Here is a 21,696-nt window from a genome sequence, read left to right as displayed (position 1 = left end):
TGGAAAATCAACTAATGGAATATCAAAACTATCTACTATAATTTTAATCTTTAAAATGCTATCAAGACAATAATATTATCATTTCTTTTATATAATTAATTATTAATCTAATCCATTTAATTTCAAAATTTTACTAACGTCTCAATTTCTTTAAAATATAGTCTAACTATCATTTATTCAACTACCAATTTCAAATTATTTATTAAATATGCCAAAATTAATTCAGAAATCTACAATTAATCTAAAATTCCCACTTAAATCCAAAAATAAATAATTGAGACAAATTCGAGAAAATCAATATCGCAAAAATTTCGAAATTACTCGGCGAATTTCTGTACGCAAACCGGAGCGCTACCACACATGTTAGTCGAAAATTTACACCTCACGAAAATGGAAACAGAGGTCACCTTCTTGAAGCTCTCGACGAGAGGAATCCAACCGTACCAAGATCGTTGCCAGATTCCACGTCGTCATTGCCAATCGGGCCTTGAAAGCTTCGGCTTCGGCGAGCGGCGATCTCACTCCACCAGTGATGGCAACACGCAAGACGCTCTAGACAGACATTTCTGGGGGCGAGGAGTCTACTGGTGATAGCTGGTTGGCTTGGACGACGGTGGTTTGGCCGGATTGAGAGTGACAGTCGTGCGTCTCGCCTTTGCCTCAAACTCGATTTTTCGGTGAGGGTAAGCTGCAATTCTGGTCACCCAAGCTAGGAAAAAGTTAACGAGACATTTTACCGGTAGGATGGGCTAAAAATGTGGGTGTTACAATGTGGCAGTTCAGGAAAGCTAGGAATTCCTTACTCAAAATTGTTAAAGCTGGTTTGGTCTACCATAATGAGTCTAAGGCAGCCGTATTTCCTCTTAAGAATTCCTCTCCCTCTTTAAGCCAAGATCCTTTTGCTGCTTGGAAGGCTCCTTAAATCCAATCAGCACTGATCCTTATTGTTCGGAAAGTGTAGCAATTAAGGGAATCAGTACTTTGGGCGCTCTCCAGAGGTTGGAATAATATTATTTTCGAATGAGACCATAAGTGCATTATTGATGCCATCAATAGTTCGAATGGTAAATTTCTCTCTAAAAAATTATATAAACAAATTGTATTAGATATATTTTTTTATGAGAATGGTAATTTATATTTAAATAGAAGTTATAATTAATTTATAGTTAAGGTATTATAAATATCTAGAACACTAATTTTTATCTTTTAGTTATCTTATTTTCTATTTAATAAATAATAATGAGTTCAAATATTAATTTCACATGAATGCACATGAAAAAATACTAGTATATATAAAAGAAGTATATACATTAAATTAAGTTTGCATCTTTTTTATGATTAATGAGGGAAATTCTCTTCTAGCTAAATATGGATATAAGTAAGCAATTTGATTTAATACGAAAGCACGAGCCAAGTATATATTAAGAAGTTATATGTATTTAATTTAACTAGTTACTTAACTAATTGAAATTATTTTTATTATTTATGTACTTATTCTTTCAAATGTATTTTTTTAGAAAAGTTTCAACATTTATTACTTTTATTTGTAGGGTTTATAAGAAGAGTAATAGTATCATATTAAGTTCAAGTGAGTAAGAGAGTTAGAAAAATTGAAATTTAATTTGTCTCTCAAAAAATTAATAATTAAGTTAACTTTTAAGGTTATAAATTAAAAGAATATGTCATTTATGTTTCTTTGGTTTTAAATTTAAGATTGAGATACTTCTTTAGAGTATTTTAAAGTACTCATTTAAACTGGTACAAGATTGTGTAAAAGTTCACCTTTTCAATTTATGATGTATGCTAATAACATAAAATGTAAATAAATAAATAATGCAATAAAAAAGATTACTAGAATACTAAAAAATTGTATAATAATATTTATATTTTAATACGTAGATAAATAATCTTATTTACCAACATCAATTTATTAACACAAATAATTTATTATATTGGTAACATATAAATATGCACAACAATATTTTTCTAGCTTTATTTGGTAATAATTGAGCTAAATTTAAGTAACCAAAACTCAATTTAACTCATCTCCAGAGGCCTAATGTCACGTGAGTTTTATTTTGTTCACAAACTTAGGCCACCTGCTTTTTAGCTCACTTGAAAGGGGTGAGGGCAATGACTTATCCAATCTTTTTATAATTAGATTTTTATCTATAAATTTTTAAGTAATTTTAAAAAATATATGATTAATTCCTCCAAAACTTTTTATATTTTTATTTCAATTCAAATATTGTTAATTAATTTTTATAATTATTTCTTAATTATTATATTTAAAACTTTATAACTTCTTAAATTTTAATTTTAATCACTCTATTCTTAATATTTTTATTTATATCCTTTTTTATATTTTATTTTAGCTCTATATAGATCCGATTAAAACATTTCTAATGGTACTCTTTATTTTAAAAAGTATAATTTTTATATGAAAATATTTTAAAAAATATTATAATTTAAAAAATAAAATATTTTATTTAAATACAATATATTTTTTATATTATATTTTTTATTTTGCTTTTATCTTCATAAATATTAAAGGCTTTAATTTCTCTTTTTTTTTTTTACTTTTTACCAATATAAAAATAATAATTATAAATATCAATTAATCACGTGCATAAAAATTTACAGTGCATTTATTAAATATAAAGTAAAGAATAAAGTTTGACGCTTCATTTATAAAGAGTCGAAATGACTTTTTACTTTATATTTAAATAACAAAAAATATATTAAAATGTCCATTTATGACACAATTTTTTAAAAAGAATGAAATTAACATATAAAAAAATTGTATTGAAAATACTCTTAGTTGAGTTATAGTTTTGCCGTGCTCATCTCCTTTACAACTTTATCGATATTTTTTATGTAAGAGAATTGATATTACATTTTTTTAAAAATAATTAAAGTTTATTTTTTTCTTATTAATCTTATTATTAATAATAATCACTTGGTATATAAAAATTTAAATTTTATTTGGCTTAATTGTTAAAAACATCTTATATTTTATATTTATTATCAAATTTAGCATATAGTTTTAAAATTTATAATTTTAATATCAGACTTTAACATTAACTTTAATTTTAAAATCTCATAAAATTATTAACTAAATGTTGCTTACCCGGTATGAATTTTAATAACAACAAAAAGAAAAAAAGTAACTTAATACTTTTATTATTTAAATATTATCATTTAACTATATAAAATTAATAAAATTTAAAATTAAAAAAATAATTATATATTTAAACGATAATATATTAATAATAATATAAGTTAATAACTGTAATATTACTAAAATTTTATATTATCAGGTAAATTTTATCATATTAATAAATATATCAAATAAATATTGAGATTGATATCACAATTAAATATGATACCGAAATTAATAATTTAATAATTACCACCCAGATTTGATAATAAGTGAAGACTTAAGAGTATTTCTTTGGCAATTGAATCTTTTTATTTTGGGCAAATTCTTAACCCGTTTTCCCGGTAGCCTGTAGCAAAGTCGGTTTGGCTAGGGCAAGTTCGTCTATAAATAAGAGGCTTGGGGGTCCTCGTTTGCTCTTTGTTTCAAGGGTTCTCTCTTCTTGGGGGAATTTTCTGTGAGAGATCTCTGGTCTTTTGCAGCTTTAGATCTCCCTTCCTAAAAAACGGCACCAAAATTTGAAAAATTAAATACAGAAGAAAAACAAACAAAGAACAGCAAAGAGAAAAAAGGAACTGTAAATCGAAAATAAAACAGCAACAACTAAGAAAACATTTAATTCATTGAATTAGGGTTTTTGTTTTTTGTTATACAAAACACGATCGCAAAATGGATATGAGATTTCCGTACTCGCCGGCGGAGGTCGCTAAAGTCCGCATGGTGCAGTTCGGCATACTCAGCCCCGACGAGATTGTAAATTTCTCTCTCCATTTCCCCCTTCTTTTTTTAAGTTTTTCATTTTCTTGAAAAATGAATTTAAGTTATAGTGAACTTGCTGTTCTTATACTCTTCCGTTATTATTGGATTTTGTTGAAGCTGGTCTGTTGTTGAGTTATTGCGCTGTGAACCTCGAAATTTTTGAACTCATGTGCTTAGATTAGTTTTTCTTTTTTGGTTTTTTCCAGCTGAAATGTTATTGAAATATAAATCATTAGTCTCTATGAATGAGTTATTGTGATGCGAACTAGGGTTTTAGTATTTTGGTTGTGGTCTTGTGCTGCTGGAAATTATAAGAAAAGTCAAAGCTAAGCAGTGAAAATGATTACTAGTTCTAGTTAGCGCTAGGATTAATACTTTGACCTGGATATCTGAATGAGTTGTATTTATGTTGTGAATTTAATTGTTGAATTTATGTTGTTGTGGTTTCGGTTGGCAGAGACAAATGTCTGTGGTGCAAATTGAGTTCAGTGAAACAACAGAGAGGGGAAAGCCTAAGCCAGGTGGTTTAAGTGATCTTAGGCTTGGTACAATTGATAGAAAGATGAAGTGTGAGACTTGCACAGCAAATATGGCCGAGTGTCCAGGTCATTTTGGTCACTTGGAGTTAGCGAAGCCAATGTTTCATATAGGCTTTTTGAAGACGGTGCTGAGCATTATGCGATGTGTTTGTTTCAACTGTTCCAAGATTTTGGCTGACGAGGTAATTATTTGTCTTTGGAATTGAATTGTTGTAGGTTCCCTGCATATTCTCTATCTATCCCATTGTTTATATAAATACTGGAGGAGGTGGATTAACTGCTATACCTATAAGAGTGCTTGGTATCAAAGTGCTAATGTTTAGCAAGACTTTAGCAGCTTTTCAAGTGGTATTCTGATACCTGGATTGTTTATTTCGGTTGACTGAAGAAACTGAGTGCAACTTATTAACAGGAGTCTATTTCGTATTTATTATGTTTGAAACATCATCTGGATCATTTATTGACTGGCATGAGAATGAGTAGCTCCATGAACAAGTTGGCAAAGTTGAAACCTTACAGCTGCTATCTATCCTTGCTGGATTGATAATTCAAACAAACAAATCATCAAGTCTGCATCTATCTCATGGATAGGCCAGTGGCTTTTCTTTCTTTGCTGTTCATGATGTTGGCAATGCTCTCATTCCAGTTATTGTCCTCCTGCAGGAAGACCACAAGTTTAAGCAAGCCTTGAAAATAAAGAATCCCAAGAACAGGCTTAAAAAGATCCTTGATGCATGCAAAAATAAGACTAAATGTGAAGGTGGGGATGATATAGATGTCCACAGTCAAGACACTGATGAGCCAGTGAAGAAGAGTCGTGGTGGGTGTGGTGCTCAGCAGCCAAGGATGACTATTGAAGGTATGAAGATGATTGCAGAGTACAAGGCCCAAAGGAAGAAAAATGATGACCAGGAACAGCTGCCTGAACCTGTTGAAAGAAAACAGACACTTACCGCAGAAAGGGTAATTTATTGTACATTTGGAAATCTCCTGCCTTAACTAGTACTTGATGCTAATCTTGCTAATGTTCTGCAGGTTCTTGGTGTTTTGAAAAGAATAAGTGATGATGACTGCCGATTGTTAGGATTTAATCCAAAGTATGCTCGTCCAGATTGGATGATTTTGCAAGTCCTTCCAATTCCACCACCTCCTGTGAGGCCCTCTGTGATGATGGATACATCCTCTAGGAGTGAGGCAAGCTTTCATTTCCATTGTTTATGGCTTATGAATTACCTGTATTTATAGTTATTTATTTGTTTTTTGGGTATATCGAGTAGTGATCTTCAGGCTTCAGTGATGACTAGGCAAATAATATACTTTCTGGAATGATTCTCATCTCTTGCCTTTGCTGAATCCAGGATGATTTAACTCATCAACTGGCAATGATTATTAGGCATAATGAGAATCTGAAAAAGCAGGAGAAGGGCGGAGCACCTGCACACATCATATCGGAGTTTGCACAGTTGTTGCAGTTTCATGTAGCCACATATTTTGACAATGAGTTGCCAGGACAACCAAGGGTATGTATTATTGAATGTTCATTCTCTTGCTTGCCTGAAGTATAAATATCCAAGCAATGCTAAATTGGTTGACTGGCTGACGGATCTTTTGTGCAGGCTACACAGAGATCTGGGAGACCTATTAAATCGATTTGCAGTAGGCTCAAGGCCAAGGAAGGCCGGATTAGGGGTAACCTGATGGGGAAACGTGTGGATTTTTCTGCGCGGACAGTTATAACTCCAGATCCCAATATCAACATAGATCAGTTAGGTGTGCCTTGGAGTATTGCACTGAATCTGACCTATCCGGAAACTGTGACTCCATATAACATTGAAAGGTCCATTCATCATCATGCTTTAGACTTCTATACATTTTATATTTTATTCTCCTTTGCCTTTTCTTTTCTCTGTCTCATATTAAGTATTATATTAAGAACAGGTTGAAGGAGCTTGTTGAGTATGGACCACATCCTCCACCTGGTAAAACTGGTGCAAAGTATATCATAAGAGATGACGGTCAAAGGCTCGATCTTCGTTATTTGAAGAAAAGCAGCGATCACCATTTGGAACTTGGTTACAAGGCATAGTCTTTTATCTGAACTTTAATTATTAACCTCAGTGACTTACTTTTTGTTTATCACTTTACTGAACTCTTGAACTGTGATCTCAGGTCGAGAGGCATTTGAATGATGGTGACTTCGTGCTCTTCAATCGTCAACCAAGTCTCCATAAAATGTCTATTATGGGGCATAGAATCAAAATTATGCCATACTCAACATTCCGTTTAAACTTGTCTGTTACGTCTCCATACAATGCTGATTTTGATGGTGATGAAATGAACATGCATGTTCCTCAATCATTCGAAACTAGAGCAGAGGTGCTGGAGCTGATGATGGTGCCTAAGTGCATTGTGTCACCTCAATCAAATCGGCCTGTGATGGGAATTGTCCAGGATACACTTCTAGGATGTCGTAAGATCACCAAGAGGGATACCTTCATAGAAAAGGTGATAATTGGATAAATTTTACCCATTTGCCATTTTAGCAGTATAGTTATCTTCTTCATGGTTGGTAATAAAACTGACCACCCTTGCTTTATTGCAGGATGTTTTTATGAACATCTTGATGTGGTGGGAAGATTTTGATGGGAAAGTTCCTGCTCCTGCAATTCTGAAGCCCCGACCACTTTGGACAGGGAAACAAGTTTTTAATCTTATTATCCCAAAGCAGATAAATCTTATTAGAACTGCAGCGTGGCACTCAGATTCTGAAAGAGGAGTTATTACTCCAGGAGATACTCTGGTCCGAATAGAAAAGGGGGAGCTACTATCTGGAACTGTTTGCAAGAAAACTCTTGGGACTTCTACTGGAAGTCTTATTCACGTCATTTGGTATGGATTTCCATACTTTATGTATAAAGTAAAAGACACATTCTCAATGCATGATGTTTAGTTTGTGCGAATAATATGATCAAATTCAAACAATAAAATATATGACAGTCTGATCTAATAGAAGACTAATTTTAGCATTCACGGATTTGAATTTCGAGGAACTTAGTATACTGGTTCGTGTATATTGTTCATGCATGCAGGGAAGAGGTTGGTCCGGATGCGGCTCGCAAATTCTTAGGGCATACACAGTGGCTTGTGAATTATTGGCTGTTGCAAAATGGTTTTAGCATCGGAATTGGTGATACAATTGCTGATGCAGCAACTATGGAGAAAATCAATGAAACTATCTCAAATGCAAAAAATGCAGTGAAGGAACTTATTAGGAAAGCCCAAAACAAGGAGTTAGAGCCTAAACCTGGACGGACCATGATGGAATCATTTGAAAATGAAGTTAACCAGGTACTTTAAATTGTTTTATATTGGTTTCCATCTGTCTGGCTGCTCTTTGTTGTTTTCTAATTGTATTTTAAGCTTCTAGGTGTTAAATAGAGCTCGTGATGATGCGGGAAGCAGTGCACAAAAAAGTTTATCTGAGAGTAACAACCTCAAGGCCATGGTTACTGCAGGATCAAAAGGGAGTTTTATTAACATATCACAGATGACTGCTTGTGTGGGGCAACAAAATGTTGAGGGTAAGCGAATACCATATGGGTTCATTGATCGAACACTGCCTCACTTCACCAAGGATGATTATGGCCCAGAAAGTCGTGGTTTTGTGGAGAACTCATATCTACGTGGATTGACTCCTCAGGAGTTCTTTTTTCATGCTATGGGTGGTAGGGAAGGTCTTATTGATACTGCTGTGAAGACTTCCGAGACTGGGTACATCCAGAGACGACTAGTGAAGGCCATGGAGGATATCATGGTTAAATATGATGGCACTGTTAGGAATTCACTGGGGGATGTTATTCAGTTTCTATATGGGGAGGATGGTATGGATGCTGTCTGGATAGAATCACAGAAGCTGGATTCGCTGAAAATGAAGAAATCAGAATTTGATAGAGTTTTCAAATATGAACTTGATGATGAAAATTGGAACCCTACTTACATGTATCAGGACCATATTGATGATTTGAAAAATATTCGTGAATTGCGTGATGTATTTGATGCTGAAGTTCAAAAACTTGAAGCAGATAGATACCAGCTTGGAACTGAGATTGCAACCACAGGTGATAGTTCATGGCCATTGCCTGTTAACCTCAGGAGGCTTATCTGGAATGCACAGAAGACCTTCAAGGTTGATAAAAGAAGGCCCTCAGACATTCATCCAATGGAAGCTGTTGAAGCTGTTGATAAGCTACAGGAGAGATTGAAAGTCGTTCCAGGGGATGATCCTCTGAGTGTGGAAGCGCAGAAGAATGCCACACTTTTCTTTGGAATTTTACTTCGCAGCACTCTTGCCAGTAAAAGAGTGTTGGAGGATTACAGGCTCACTCGTGAAGCATTTGACTGGGTTATTGGAGAGATCGAATCAAGGTTCTTACAGTCATTAGTAGCGCCAGGGGAAATGATCGGTTGTGTTGCTGCACAGTCAATCGGAGAGCCTGCAACTCAAATGACTCTTAATACCTTTCACTATGCTGGTGTTAGTGCTAAGAATGTGACTCTTGGTGTTCCCAGGCTGAGGGAAATTATTAATGTGGCTAAAAAGATTAAAACACCTTCTCTTTCTATTTTTTTGATCCCTGAATGTAACAAAACCAAGGAGAGGGCTAAGAATGTTCAGTGTGCTTTGGAGTACACTACTCTACGGAGTGTTACTCAAGCTACGGAAGTGTGGTATGATCCGGATCCCATGAGTACCATTATAGAAGAGGATGTTGATTTTGTGAAGTCATATTATGAAATGCCAGATGAAGAGATTTCACCAGAAAAAATCTCTCCTTGGTTGCTTCGCATAGAATTGAATCGTGAAATGATGGTTGATAAGAAGCTTAACATGGCTGACATTGCTGAGAAGATCAATCTTGAATTTGATGATGATTTGACATGTATTTTTAATGATGATAATGCTGAGAAACTGATCCTTCGCATTCGTATCATGAATGATGAAGCCCCAAAAGGGGAGCTGAATGATGAGTCAGCTGAGGATGATGTTTTCCTGAAAAAGATTGAGAGTAATATGCTGACTGAAATGGCTCTTCGGGGCATTCCAGATATCAACAAGGTTTTCATTAAACAAAGTAAAGTGAGCAAGTTTGATGAGAATGAAGGATTTAAGACAATTGAGGAATGGATGCTGGATACGGAGGGTGTCAATCTCCTAGCTGTTATGTGCAATGAGAATGTTGATGCGAGGAGGACGACCAGCAATCACTTGATTGAAGTTATTGAAGTTCTTGGTATTGAGGCAGTTCGTCGTTCACTTCTCGATGAGTTGAGGGTGGTCATATCTTTCGATGGATCTTATGTGAATTACAGACATCTGGCTATATTGTGTGATACCATGACCTATCGTGGCCATTTGATGGCAATTACCCGTCATGGTATCAATAGGAATGACACGGGGCCGTTAATGAGATGCTCATTTGAAGAGACAGTGGACATTCTACTTGATGCTGCTGTGTATGCTGAAGCAGATTATTTGAGGGGTGTCACTGAAAATATAATGCTTGGCCAGCTTGCACCAATTGGCACAGGAGACTGTGCTTTGTATCTCAATGATGATATGTTGAAAAATGCTATTGAGCTTCAGCTCCCAAGTTATATGGATGGCCTGGACTTTGGAATGACTCCTGCTCGTTCTCCAGTCTCGGTTACTCCTTACCATGATGGAATGATGTCTCCAAGTTATTTGCTGAGCCCAAGTCTTCGTCTATCACCCACAACAGATGCTCAATTTTCGCCGTATGTTAGCGGAATGCCATTCTCTCCTACTTTATCTCCTGGCTATAGTCCATCATCTCCAGGTTACAGCCCATCATCTCCTGGGTACAGTCCTACATCGCCTGGGTATAGTCCTACATCCCCTGGGTACAGTCCTACTTCACCCGGTTACAGTCCTACTTCACCCACCTATAGCCCAAGTTCTCCTGGCTATAGCCCAACCAGCCCTGCTTATTCTCCTACAAGTCCATCTTATTCCCCTACTTCCCCAAGTTATAGTCCCACATCTCCCAGTTACAGTCCCACATCTCCTAGTTACAGCCCGACCTCTCCAAGTTATAGCCCAACTTCCCCAAGTTATAGCCCTACATCACCCGTATACAGTCCCACATCACCTGCATATAGTCCCACATCACCTGCATATAGTCCTACCTCGCCATCATACAGTCCGACTTCTCCTTCCTACAGCCCGACCTCTCCCTCGTACAGCCCGACTTCTCCTTCATACAGCCCCACATCACCATCGTACAGCCCAACTTCGCCTGCTTATAGCCCCACTTCCCCAGGTTACAGCCCAACCTCCCCAAGCTATAGTCCGACCTCCCCAAGCTATAGTCCGACCTCCCCAAGCTACAATCCTCAGTCAGCAAAGTACAGTCCATCGCTGGCATACTCACCTAGCAGTCCAAGGTTGTCACCTTCCAGTCCGTATAGTCCTACATCTCCTAATTACAGGTAGTCCTAGTTCCCTGCTCGTTGTCCATTCAAGTATTGGAATTTTTTGTTTTTCCTTAATAGTTCCTGTGATTTATTTTCACGCTGTCTCCTCTGGTATTAATTTTTTGCTCCTTGTTGCAGCCCCACATCCCCTTCATATTCACCTACATCTCCATCATACTCCCCTTCAAGCCCAACATACAGTCCCAGCAGGTGAATCCTACTGTGCTGCAATTTTTCCGCCTCCTGATCTTGTTTATAGTATCTCCATTTTTTTTTTTAATGTAAAGCATTCTAATTATGCTATCATTTGTTTTCCTCAGTCCTTACAATTCTGGAGTCGGCCCTGATTATAGCCCGAGTTCTCCACAATACAGGTATGCCAAAATGTCAGATCCACAGATTATACATTTATAGAAATAGATCAATACATGTCAATCCAATTTCCTCGCACTATACATAATCTAAATAGATCAAGCTGATTAAGTTTAACATTCTTTTTATGTCAGTCCTAGTGCTGGGTACTCACCAAGTGCACCCGGATACTCGCCCTCATCAACCAGCCAATACACTCAAACGAGTACAAAGGATGACAGGACTGATAAAGGTGACAGGAATGGGAGAGACAATAAGGATGAGAAGAGCAGTCGATAAGACGTATGTTTTTCTAAATTGCTTTTCCGATCTTCATTTGGCTCATAATCAAATATGAGCTGCTTAATTTGTTAACTATCTGCAAATTAACTACTCCAGATCTCCTCTTATATTTCTTTCTCCACATCTGTGAGCAATCAATGCTGATTTATATTTTAATTTTATTCAACTTGCAGATTTGGAGAAGTTGCAGTGTCTGTCAAGGAACCCATAGACCACTATTGCATAGCTTTTTGATTTTCAGAATCTCGTATTACTGTATTGAGCAAACTGTTGAAGTGGAACTAAAATGTTTTCACTACTTTGTAGTTATCATTTGCATTTCAAGTGCACATGTCACCCTTCACATAAAGCGTGCAAATTACAAGTGGTTAATCTTTTGTAATCATATATACAAATATGTACATGTCTTAATGCAATTTCCTGTATCTGCAGCAATTCTGCTGGCTAATTGGTTAGATTCATTGGGTTCGTAAAATCCTGATTCGAACAGTTGGTTATGGGTAAAAACGATTGCTTGGCGATTCTGAGCTTGTACTCATTGCTATGCTCTTAATTTTGAGTAGGATATAATAATTTTTTTTTTTTTGTTTTAATTTTTTTTTCTTTCTTATGGATGTGGTTAAATCTGCTAAGGGTTACATGTAATCTTTGCGTGTTGCTATTTGCACTATGTGACAGTAGTATAAAAAGAGAAGAAAACGTGCAAGGTGGAATTCTCACTTCTACAAATGTTGCTTTCACAAAGTCAGAATTGAAATGGCCTTGCGAATCATGCGTATGTCTGACTATGAAATTGCAATCTATCTGAATCATTCAAGCCGGCGAGTAAAGTCAACTAAAAACCCACCTCTATTTGATCCTGAAGCTTCAAAATCTCTCTTTCTCAAACCCTGAAACTGTGGTTCCTGATACAACCTGATCTTGATGGGCAAACTGCAGAAATCTAAAAGCAAGATATCAGACCTTCTACCAAAAGCAGCAGGTCCTGTAACTTTTCTGAGTCCACCTCCTAGTCCTGCTAGAGCTAACTCCTGGAAAGGATTATCTAGCCCTAGAGTCTCGCTTATTCCCAAAGAAATTCGTAGAAAGGCAAGAATTCTAAGCTTTGACGCAAGAGAGCCTACTTCTCCTAAAGTTTCATGCATGGGAAAAATCAAGAACAGGAAAAGGAACAAGAACGAGACCAAGAAGTGGAATAACCCTACAAAACTAGATATGTTGGTTTCTTCACTTTCTCGCTCTGGAGCAATGATATTGAAGATCTTTAAAGGAAAACAAGAAATTGAGGAACGTGATGCTTCTGATAAGAGCCCAACAACCATAGCAGAAAGGGCAGTAAGAGCGAGTTCCTCGAGTCAGGTGAAAAAATTTGCAAGTGGCAGGGGTGTCTTGAAGGATTTTGACTGGAAAGCTCATGTTGCAGGGGCTGCAGATGCTGAAAGTAACTGCCCACAAGATGATAAAAATCAGGATAAGGAAAGGGATGTTGAAACTCGTACTGAATGCATTTCTGTAGAGCCAAGGAAAGAAGTAAACTTGTGGAAGAAACGAGCCATCTCTCCTCCTAGACCTCTTCAATTGTAAAAAAAACTTATGTTTGAAACTTGTCGATTCAAGTACAGATGTGATTTTCACATTCATTAATTTGCATTTTTCCTGATCAGCAGTAGATCTGCACATTTTTTCTTAATTGTATTTGTCACTTAAATGTTAAAAAGAAGTGTGAATGATATAATGGGCACAATTGATGGACTGAAGCATTTTTCTGTTGGAGAAAAAAAAAACCCAATCGGAGGAATAGACTGGAGTTTGTTGTTTAAGCGAGAAATTGTCCCAATGGTCTCAAAAAATTAAAAAAAAAACATTGTACTAATTCAACCTTATGAAGCAGCATATATATGTATATATTTATGTATATATACCTCCAAGTCTTTGCCTTTCATTTTAGGCAACAGGTATATCAGAGCTCTTCGATCTTCAAGTTCCTATAAAGAATAAACATTTTATTCCTTATAAATTACTCAAAATGGAACTCTTTTGAAGTATTCACACTGCTAAAGCTACATCCTGTGTTTGCCACAGGCTTGGGAGGAACTATAGCATGTTTGGATAGGAATTTTTGCTATATAATTACCGGGTTGAGACTGCAGTGATTGTCACACCATTTATAGAGCACGATCCTTCATTCCCACCTGGTGAAATAGTATTGCTGGAAGATGCTCTAAAAATGAAAGCAGGTTGTTTTGGAGAAGGAAGACTCGAATCACTCTTCAACATTAGGACAACTTCTGACATGATTGGTCTGTCCACTGCATCTTCTTGAACACATAACAAACCAACCTGAATGCATCTCAAGACTTCATCAGAATTACAAGAACCTGTCAATGATGAATCCACTATCTCCAGTGCTCTCTCTTCCTTCCATAACTCCCACACCTGAATAAATAGTTCATGGGATTAATTGACATACATGCTATGTACATATATTTATGGATGAATATAATGAAATGAATATATGGTAAAGTTTTACCAAATTACCTGTCCAATCAAGTTTAGTGAAGCATCCTTTTGATTAAAGCCATTGGTCTTCTTACCACTTATAATCTCCAATAATATGATCCCAAAACTAAAGATATCAGATTTTACTGAATATTTTCCGAACACAGCATACTCTGGTGACATATATCCACTGCATGAATGTATTATGTTAGAAATTCAGTTTAGTTAGTGATCAAGTAAAATATATACAACATTGTATGGACTGCATATCATATTTTATGCGTACACTTACTATGTTCCAACAATTCTATTTGTCTGGTCTTGAAGTTCATCACTTTTGAATAATCTAGCCATGCCAAAATCAGAGATTTTTGGATTCATATCCGCATCTAATAGAATGTTACTGCTTTTTAAATCCCTATGGATAATTGTTAATCTTGAGTCTTGATGAAGATATAATATCCCACGAGCAATTCCAACAATAATATTGAAGCGTGTTTCCCAACTTATCAATGATCTTTTTCTCTCATCTGGTTAAAGAACAGTAAGAACTTTCATTTCAGTTTCTATACTTCAATGATATCTTTGTGTCTGCAGCATATAGAATTCAGATGACTAGTAGGGACTTGGATGCAATCTAAGGAAGAAAACCATAAAATACCATAAAACAAGAGAGTGGAAAGACTTTACCAAAAAGAAATGTGTCTAAACTTTTGTTTGCCAAGTATTCATATATTAACATCTGTTCATTCCTCTCAACGCAGCAGCCTAGAAGTTTCACAAGATTCCTGTGTTGAAGCTTTGCAATCAACATCACTTCATTTTTCAATTCCTCAATTCCTTGCATTGAAGTTTTGGACATTCTTTTAATAGCAATCTCCTTTCCATTAGATAGCTGACCCTAAAATCATGATGTAAGATAGATGTTTAAAATTCACTATGACTTGGACAGATGCACAATCACTGAAGCCATTCATTACTAAGAAAATTCTCAAGTCCATACCTTGTAAACAGTCCCAAAACCACCCTGTCCAATTTTATTAACTGGAGAGAAATTGTCAGTGGCAACAAGTATGGTGCTGAGTTTGAAAAGTACCAAATCTTGATGACTCCTACTTCCTCCCTCAAGCTCATCTGCTGCTGCCATTGTACCTCGGTAGTAATTTGAGCCATTTATAGGGTGGTCAAGTACTATTGTATTCCAGTTTCTCTTCATTTTACTTGGATGAGAAAATGGAAACAGATGTGTATTTTAGTCCTTACTGTTTTATGATTCAAAGAATTGGTTTGAAGAAGAACAAAGACTTGCATTAACATGTTTCTTACCGTTTCTTTTTCTTCTTTTTGAGCCAGCAGTAGATAATTAAGATAATTATAAACCATACTGATGCAACAGACACTATTAGAATCCTCTTCGTTTCAATAGAACTGCTTGATCTTCTGGCACTGTCAGCTATTGAAAAAGAACAAAAAAGCAATAAAAGAAAAGTCTACAAAGAAAACAATTATATATCAGTTTTCTCTTTGAATTGTCGCTTTTATTCTGATTAAGCAAGAATTAGAGTACCTAATTCAAGAGCATCAACACGAACATACAGATCGTAGCCTACATCGGGCGGGTATGTTTTTGTATCAATCAATTCTCCATACCAAGCTAAACAACCACTTCCATTCCCAGTAATAAATATGGTAGAGTATGCAGAGCATGCACAGTTCCTTTTACATTGTTGCTCGCAGTCAATATGGCTCGTACTCATGTCCACCCAAACTGCTGCTGATGCATCTGGAAGTTTAACACTTTCCACTTTTATAAATCCTTCTCCGTGCCCACAAACTGAGGAAGACTCCTTTCGCTTCCTGACACACCCATCTCTCCCATCCCATAAATTCCAATTCCTTGGGGACTTGGGTTCATACCCAGGTAAACAAGCACATTCATATCTAGTAACAGTATTAGAATCACACTTCCCATAACCACCACACCGTCCATAATTGTCGCATCGATCTCTAGGTAATGACAGGAACTCCTTCCACTGATCATCATTTTCTTGCCATACTAGCCACCTCATGATTCCTAAATGGTCCAACTGCTGTCTTGAGATAACAGAGGTATTGCGAAGAGAACAGTTATAACATATCTCATCCTGATTGTTAATAAAACTACAGTAGTATACCTCTAGGTATATTCTCCATGGCCATGGATTACTTCGCCAGTAGCGAGTTGTATCATTATACAGAAATATTTGAGGTGAGCCATTCGGGTTGAGTCTATAGAAAAAGTTTCCGATTCCTGGGTCATTTTCTGATCTCCATGATTTCAGCATCCAGTTCTGACCTGTTTTCCTATTTACTCCAATCTTCATTCCTGGTAATAAGGTATCTGTTGGATGATCAAAGCTTTGCCATAATATGCTTTTATCCTTATTACGTTGAACCAAAACCAAATTTCCTGAATCCAAGAGCTGAGCTGTATTTCCTGTTATCTCAACCGAAACATTTGTCGACCAGACTGGATCACTGTTTTCACCAAAGAGGACAAGGTTTCCCTGTTGATTAATGGACAGGAATCCTGAAGAACCATTGATGGGATTGTTCCTGTTTGCTACCCACACCACCGTTTGCCCTGGTATCTTGTGGAACCAAATTCCAAGATATCTGTAGCTAGAACTGCCGGGGCCAAAGAACCCGAATGCAAAATTTTCTTCTTTAGAGATTAGGAGGTCCCCATCTTTAAGGATTTGGTTTATGCTTATGGTATCGTTGGAAGCAGTACGTACTATGGATCGGACCAAGATTAGAAGAAATGAAAACCATGTTTTAGTTTCCATGACTATGAGACCAGATGCCTTGAAGAAGCAGTTTTTGTTAATGGAGACGAAATCATTTCTGTAATAGTATCAGTCCAAGTCATTGTATTCAAATTCGGATGGTTGACTATTAGAAAATTTGTGGATGAGAAAAATGATATTATATCACTTTGACAAAATTAAGCTACGATTTTTTTTTTTGGAAATAATGTTTCATGACTATTTTTTTTAATTTTTTTTTTTAAATATTATAAACTCTTATTTTTATTTTTTTTTATTTTACGGTTTGTATTATCTTTTTTTATTATTCTTCTTCTTCAACACCGACTTTTTTAATTTTTCTGATTTGCTCTCACTCTCAACTGGTGGGTGGCACCAAAGAATCGTCATGGTCTAATTATATATAATCTTTCTAGCAAATATTCTCTTCTGAGTACCTTATACTCTCACTCATGGGCGTCTGATAAATTTGATAGAAAAACTGTAATGGTGGGAAGGATTGATAGGAGGAGTTTCATTGGTATATCTTTTTGGCTTTGAACGTAGGCTTGAGATTGAGCCATAATACTTCTTCTTTTGAATCTAATATGGTGGTGTTGACAAATTTTTCTCATTTCCACAACCAATAAGGCTGCTCATTTATGAAAATGGGACTATCATTCTTTGCTTTGGAAAACTCTTAATACGTACAACTACGAATTTGCCCAAAAAAAATCTCTTGGTAATATGAGTTTTAGTACTAACTTGAAAGAAATTTGTGAGGTTTCTTTTTATTATTGATTAATGGTAGAAAAATAATATATTTGATCCTTTTGATTTGTTGGTGATTTTATTTTTAAAATGTTGAATTTTAATAATTTTGATGCAGTGATTTAATCTTTTAGTGTTAGAGAATGCAGAGAATTAGATGATTACAACTAATATTTAAATACGCATTTAAGGTGTTTGATGAATTTGCTGAATAATTTTTTTGTTTTATTTTTTATAATTATTTTAATGGGTATGGTGCCGATGAATTTGATATATAGAGACGATGCGAAGATGCTTTTAGCACTTGTGGGACATAAAGAGTTGGTTGTTGTTCAATTTGAAATGTCATGAGATAATATATTTAGAAACACACTTCTTGCCATTAATTTGATTTTTCTTTTTCTTTATAATGGTATTATCCATGTATGGACAAACAATGAAATAATAATTTTAGTTGGCTAATATATTGGATTAAATGGTATTATATTTTGCACTGATGATGTTTGATATTATATTTATTGTAAGAAATTAGCTAAATTTTTTGAATAGTAACCAAATTTACATATGATACCAAAGATACAAGCATAAACTAATGAACAGTTTCACATATTATTCATATATTATATGTATACCAAATATATATGGAATATATACTAAAATCTATAAAATATATACCATTTACTGTAACTTTTGCTTATATTGTTCTAAATATATAAACATAGTAAATATATTATATATAATATATGTATATTAAAATAAATTGAATGTATTTCATTATATTGAATGAACACTTAAATTATATTCTTTGCTATCGAAAAACAATCTAAAGTAACAATTTATTAAATAGATTAAAATTTTAGTCAAAAATTACCTAACATATAGCTAACATATACATTTAATATCAAACATATAATAAAGTAAATATAATGTATATTATTTTCTAACATTTTACCTTTTCATTTTTATAAATATGCAATCTATATGAATTAAAATAATTATAAATATCAAATATATATTTAATCAATAACTTCTTTTCCTCAAGTTTTATATTTCCAGTATTTATCTATTTATAATATATAAACTTTTCTAAATTAATATCTCTCTAAATTAATAATCTATGGTATTTAATAAAAAAATTAAAATTGAGCATGTTCTGCAAGTAGAGTTTAATATTTTATTATTTAATAATTAATATAAAATATTAAAAATATATAATTTTTTATCAGAGGCATGTCCAAATAATTAATACTCTCTTATATTTCTTAATCTAATTTTTTTTTTATTAAAGATATGCTATACAAACAAAACAATATGTAATATTAAAGATAATATGATAAAAAACTTTCTAACTAATTATAAGTACATAATGACATTTTTATATAACAATTGTATACTAAACATATATCAAGATATGTGAAATAAGTGTAAAAAATATGAAATAGATACTAAAAAATAATCTCATATATATATATATCAGTTTCAGATACTAATTATATATCAAACATATACGAAATATTTTAAATAGCTACTAAAAAATAATTTTAAATACTAGTTATTTACCAACTATATAAATAATATATATTAAACATACACTAAAATATATAAAGTTGATATAAAAAATATTAAATAATAATTATATATAAAAAATTAATATTATTGAATGGATCTCAATCATATATTGATCTCTTGTAGAAAAGTCTATTAAAATTAATTGAGTGTAGATGATAATTCTTGATGAGCTAAAATAAGCAATGAAATAGCATTCATGATTGATAAATAATTCCTCTACTAAATAATCTTTTTCATAAATCTTCTAATTGCTCTCCTCAATCACAAATTTTTTCTCATTATATTATTAAAATTAATGTTTGAGTAAAAAGAAATTATATTTCATCCTTTATGTTTTCTAATATAACATGTGTTTATATTTTTAGTCCATTTTTTAATAACCAATTAAAGAGAAACATTATCGACCTAAATAGTATACATATACTATATAAATATATAACATATACCATATTAAGTGAAATAGATACCTTATTCTCTGTATGCTCCTTTTAAATTTAAAAAAAATTATTATTACAAATATAGAACCAATAATAGATAGTAGTTATATAATGGGTATGTAAAAGAAGAAATTAGTACACATCAAATGAATACCAAAAGTACAAAGTAGAAATAAAAGAACAGTTTTTAGATATCGGTTATATACTAAATGTAATTCAAATATATAAAGAAATAAATACCAAAAGCTGTGAAATATATTATCATTTACTGTATCTTTTACATGTATTATTCTAAAAATGTAAATATATTAAATATATTATTTTTAAGGAACATATATTAAAATAAGCTGAATGTATTTCATTATATTTTAATAAACAAATTGGTATTTTATCCTTTGCTATTGGAGAAAAATATACTTTGCAATTAAAATATATTACATAAGTTAAAAGTTACTAAATATATAGCTAACATGTACCTTATTGTACATTTATAAAAGATTTTTTATGGTAATTTTTTAAAATTTTTGTGTTCAATAAATTATATATTAGTTAAATACCTAATGTATATTAAATATATACGAAATTAATACTGAAATCTATAAAATATATATAATTTGTTGTTACTTTTGCTTATGTTTCCTTAAGGAATAAAGTCCAATTTGGTTACTCACCTTATTACTTGGGTTTATTTTAATTATTTTCTAAATTTGTAGATATTTTAGCTCAAACCTTTATATATTTAGCTTAAATTAATCCTATTTTTTTATAAAAATAAGAGAGTGAGTTATACACTCTCTAGAAAGAGAATTGATATAATTAAAAAAAAATTAAATTTTTACATTAAATTAAAAGATATATATTGATATTTAAATAAAATAAATATTGCTACTTTTTAGTGTTCTTACTATTTTTTCTTTTAATAATAACGATGAAGAAGATAGTTACGGTGGTGGTAATGCCGAGGACAATGAAAGTAAGAGCAATTTCAATAAAAATAATGGTGGTAATAATTACTTATTGTTTAATTATATTAATTGTGCTAAAATTATAAAATAATTTTTAAATATTATTGTAAAATTTTAATTATTTTTTATTTTAAAAAGAAAGTGACTCCCACTTAAAACTAATAAATATGTATCAATAATCTATAATTTGGAGTATAGATAGGGACACGTACCGAATCTGGGCAAGAATTTTTCATTGATTTAAGTATAGCTGTGATTTTTATATTTACTAATTTGCATTTTTTCTGATAAGTAGAAATCTGCATAATTTTTCTTTATTGTATTTGTCAATTAAATGTTAAAAAGAAGGGTGAATGATAAAATGGGCACAATTGATGGATCAGAGGAATAGACTAGACTATAGTTTATTATTTAAGCAAGAAATTGTCCCAATGGTCTCAAAAAATTTAAAGAAACCATTTTGTTGTACTAATTCAACCTTATGCGGTTATCCGCAACTGAATCTTTCTCAAGATTATATTCGGAAGTTAATGGCTTTGCTCAATGACTATACTGTTACTGCTTTAGTACCATTTGGCATTTGAACAAAACAATTAGAAATAGGTTTGTAAGAATTAAACAAAGTAATAGATGAAATAATACAAGGGTTAATTGTACCGCTGGTATCAAATTTTTGTACTTTTTTTCAAATAGTACCAAACTTTTAATTTGATTCTTTTTAATGGTTTTGCTCAATGACTATACTGTTACTGCTTTAGTACCATTTGGCATTTGAACAAAACAATTAGAAATAGGTTTGTAAGAATTAAACAAAGTAATAGATGAAATAATACAAGGGTTAATTGTACCGCTGGTATCAAATTTTCGTACTTTTTTTCAAATAGTACCAAACTTTTAATTTGTTTCTTTTTGGTACCACTCCTATTATTTTTGTATCTTCCGCTAGTATCAATGAAGAATCAGACACTTATTTGCTGATATGGCTGCCAAATTTATGAAGGATAACACACTACTTGCCACGTCTCTTGCTGACTCCTTCATTTTATCATAGTCAGCAATTAA

The 21,696-nt window shown here is 33.2% G+C and overlaps 3 protein-coding genes across 3 annotated transcripts; 2 read left to right on the top strand and 1 right to left on the bottom strand.

The window, feature by feature from the left end:
• The first annotated feature begins 3,564 nt into the window (after positions 1-3,564).
• On the top strand, positions 3,565-12,062 carry LOC8267704 (DNA-directed RNA polymerase II subunit RPB1). Its single transcript, XM_002530593.4, has 15 exons — positions 3,565-3,913; positions 4,377-4,640; positions 5,122-5,421; positions 5,494-5,652; positions 5,817-5,978; positions 6,075-6,295; positions 6,397-6,538; positions 6,628-6,963; positions 7,061-7,347; positions 7,548-7,806; positions 7,886-10,968; positions 11,092-11,163; positions 11,274-11,327; positions 11,460-11,607; positions 11,781-12,062. Exons 1-14 carry the CDS (start codon positions 3,830-3,832, stop codon positions 11,602-11,604), a joined length of 5,568 nt encoding a protein of 1,855 aa, XP_002530639.1. The 5' UTR covers positions 3,565-3,829; the 3' UTR covers positions 11,605-11,607; positions 11,781-12,062.
• Positions 12,063-12,199: 137 nt separating this feature from the next.
• Positions 12,200-13,359, top strand: LOC8267705 (uncharacterized protein At1g76070). The gene has a single exon (XM_002530594.4). It carries the CDS (start codon positions 12,532-12,534, stop codon positions 13,189-13,191), a length of 660 nt encoding a protein of 219 aa, XP_002530640.2. The 5' UTR covers positions 12,200-12,531; the 3' UTR covers positions 13,192-13,359.
• Positions 13,360-13,457: 98 nt separating this feature from the next.
• Positions 13,458-17,550, bottom strand: LOC8267706 (G-type lectin S-receptor-like serine/threonine-protein kinase At1g11410). Its single transcript, XM_048374316.1, has 8 exons — positions 15,674-17,550; positions 15,433-15,559; positions 15,110-15,326; positions 14,797-15,007; positions 14,399-14,636; positions 14,146-14,296; positions 13,742-14,043; positions 13,458-13,592 (listed from the first exon to the last, which is right to left on the bottom strand). Exons 1-8 carry the CDS (start codon positions 16,932-16,934, stop codon positions 13,568-13,570), a joined length of 2,532 nt encoding a protein of 843 aa, XP_048230273.1. The 5' UTR covers positions 16,935-17,550; the 3' UTR covers positions 13,458-13,567.
• Between the last annotated feature and the right edge of the window lie 4,146 nt (positions 17,551-21,696).

Source organism: Ricinus communis, chromosome 5 (genome assembly GCF_019578655.1).
Source record: "Ricinus communis isolate WT05 ecotype wild-type chromosome 5, ASM1957865v1, whole genome shotgun sequence".
Classification (NCBI taxonomy): Eukaryota; Viridiplantae; Streptophyta; class Magnoliopsida; order Malpighiales; family Euphorbiaceae; genus Ricinus; species Ricinus communis.
Note: the sequence above shows the minus strand (reverse complement) of the source record. Positions and strands in the feature narration are given on the sequence as shown.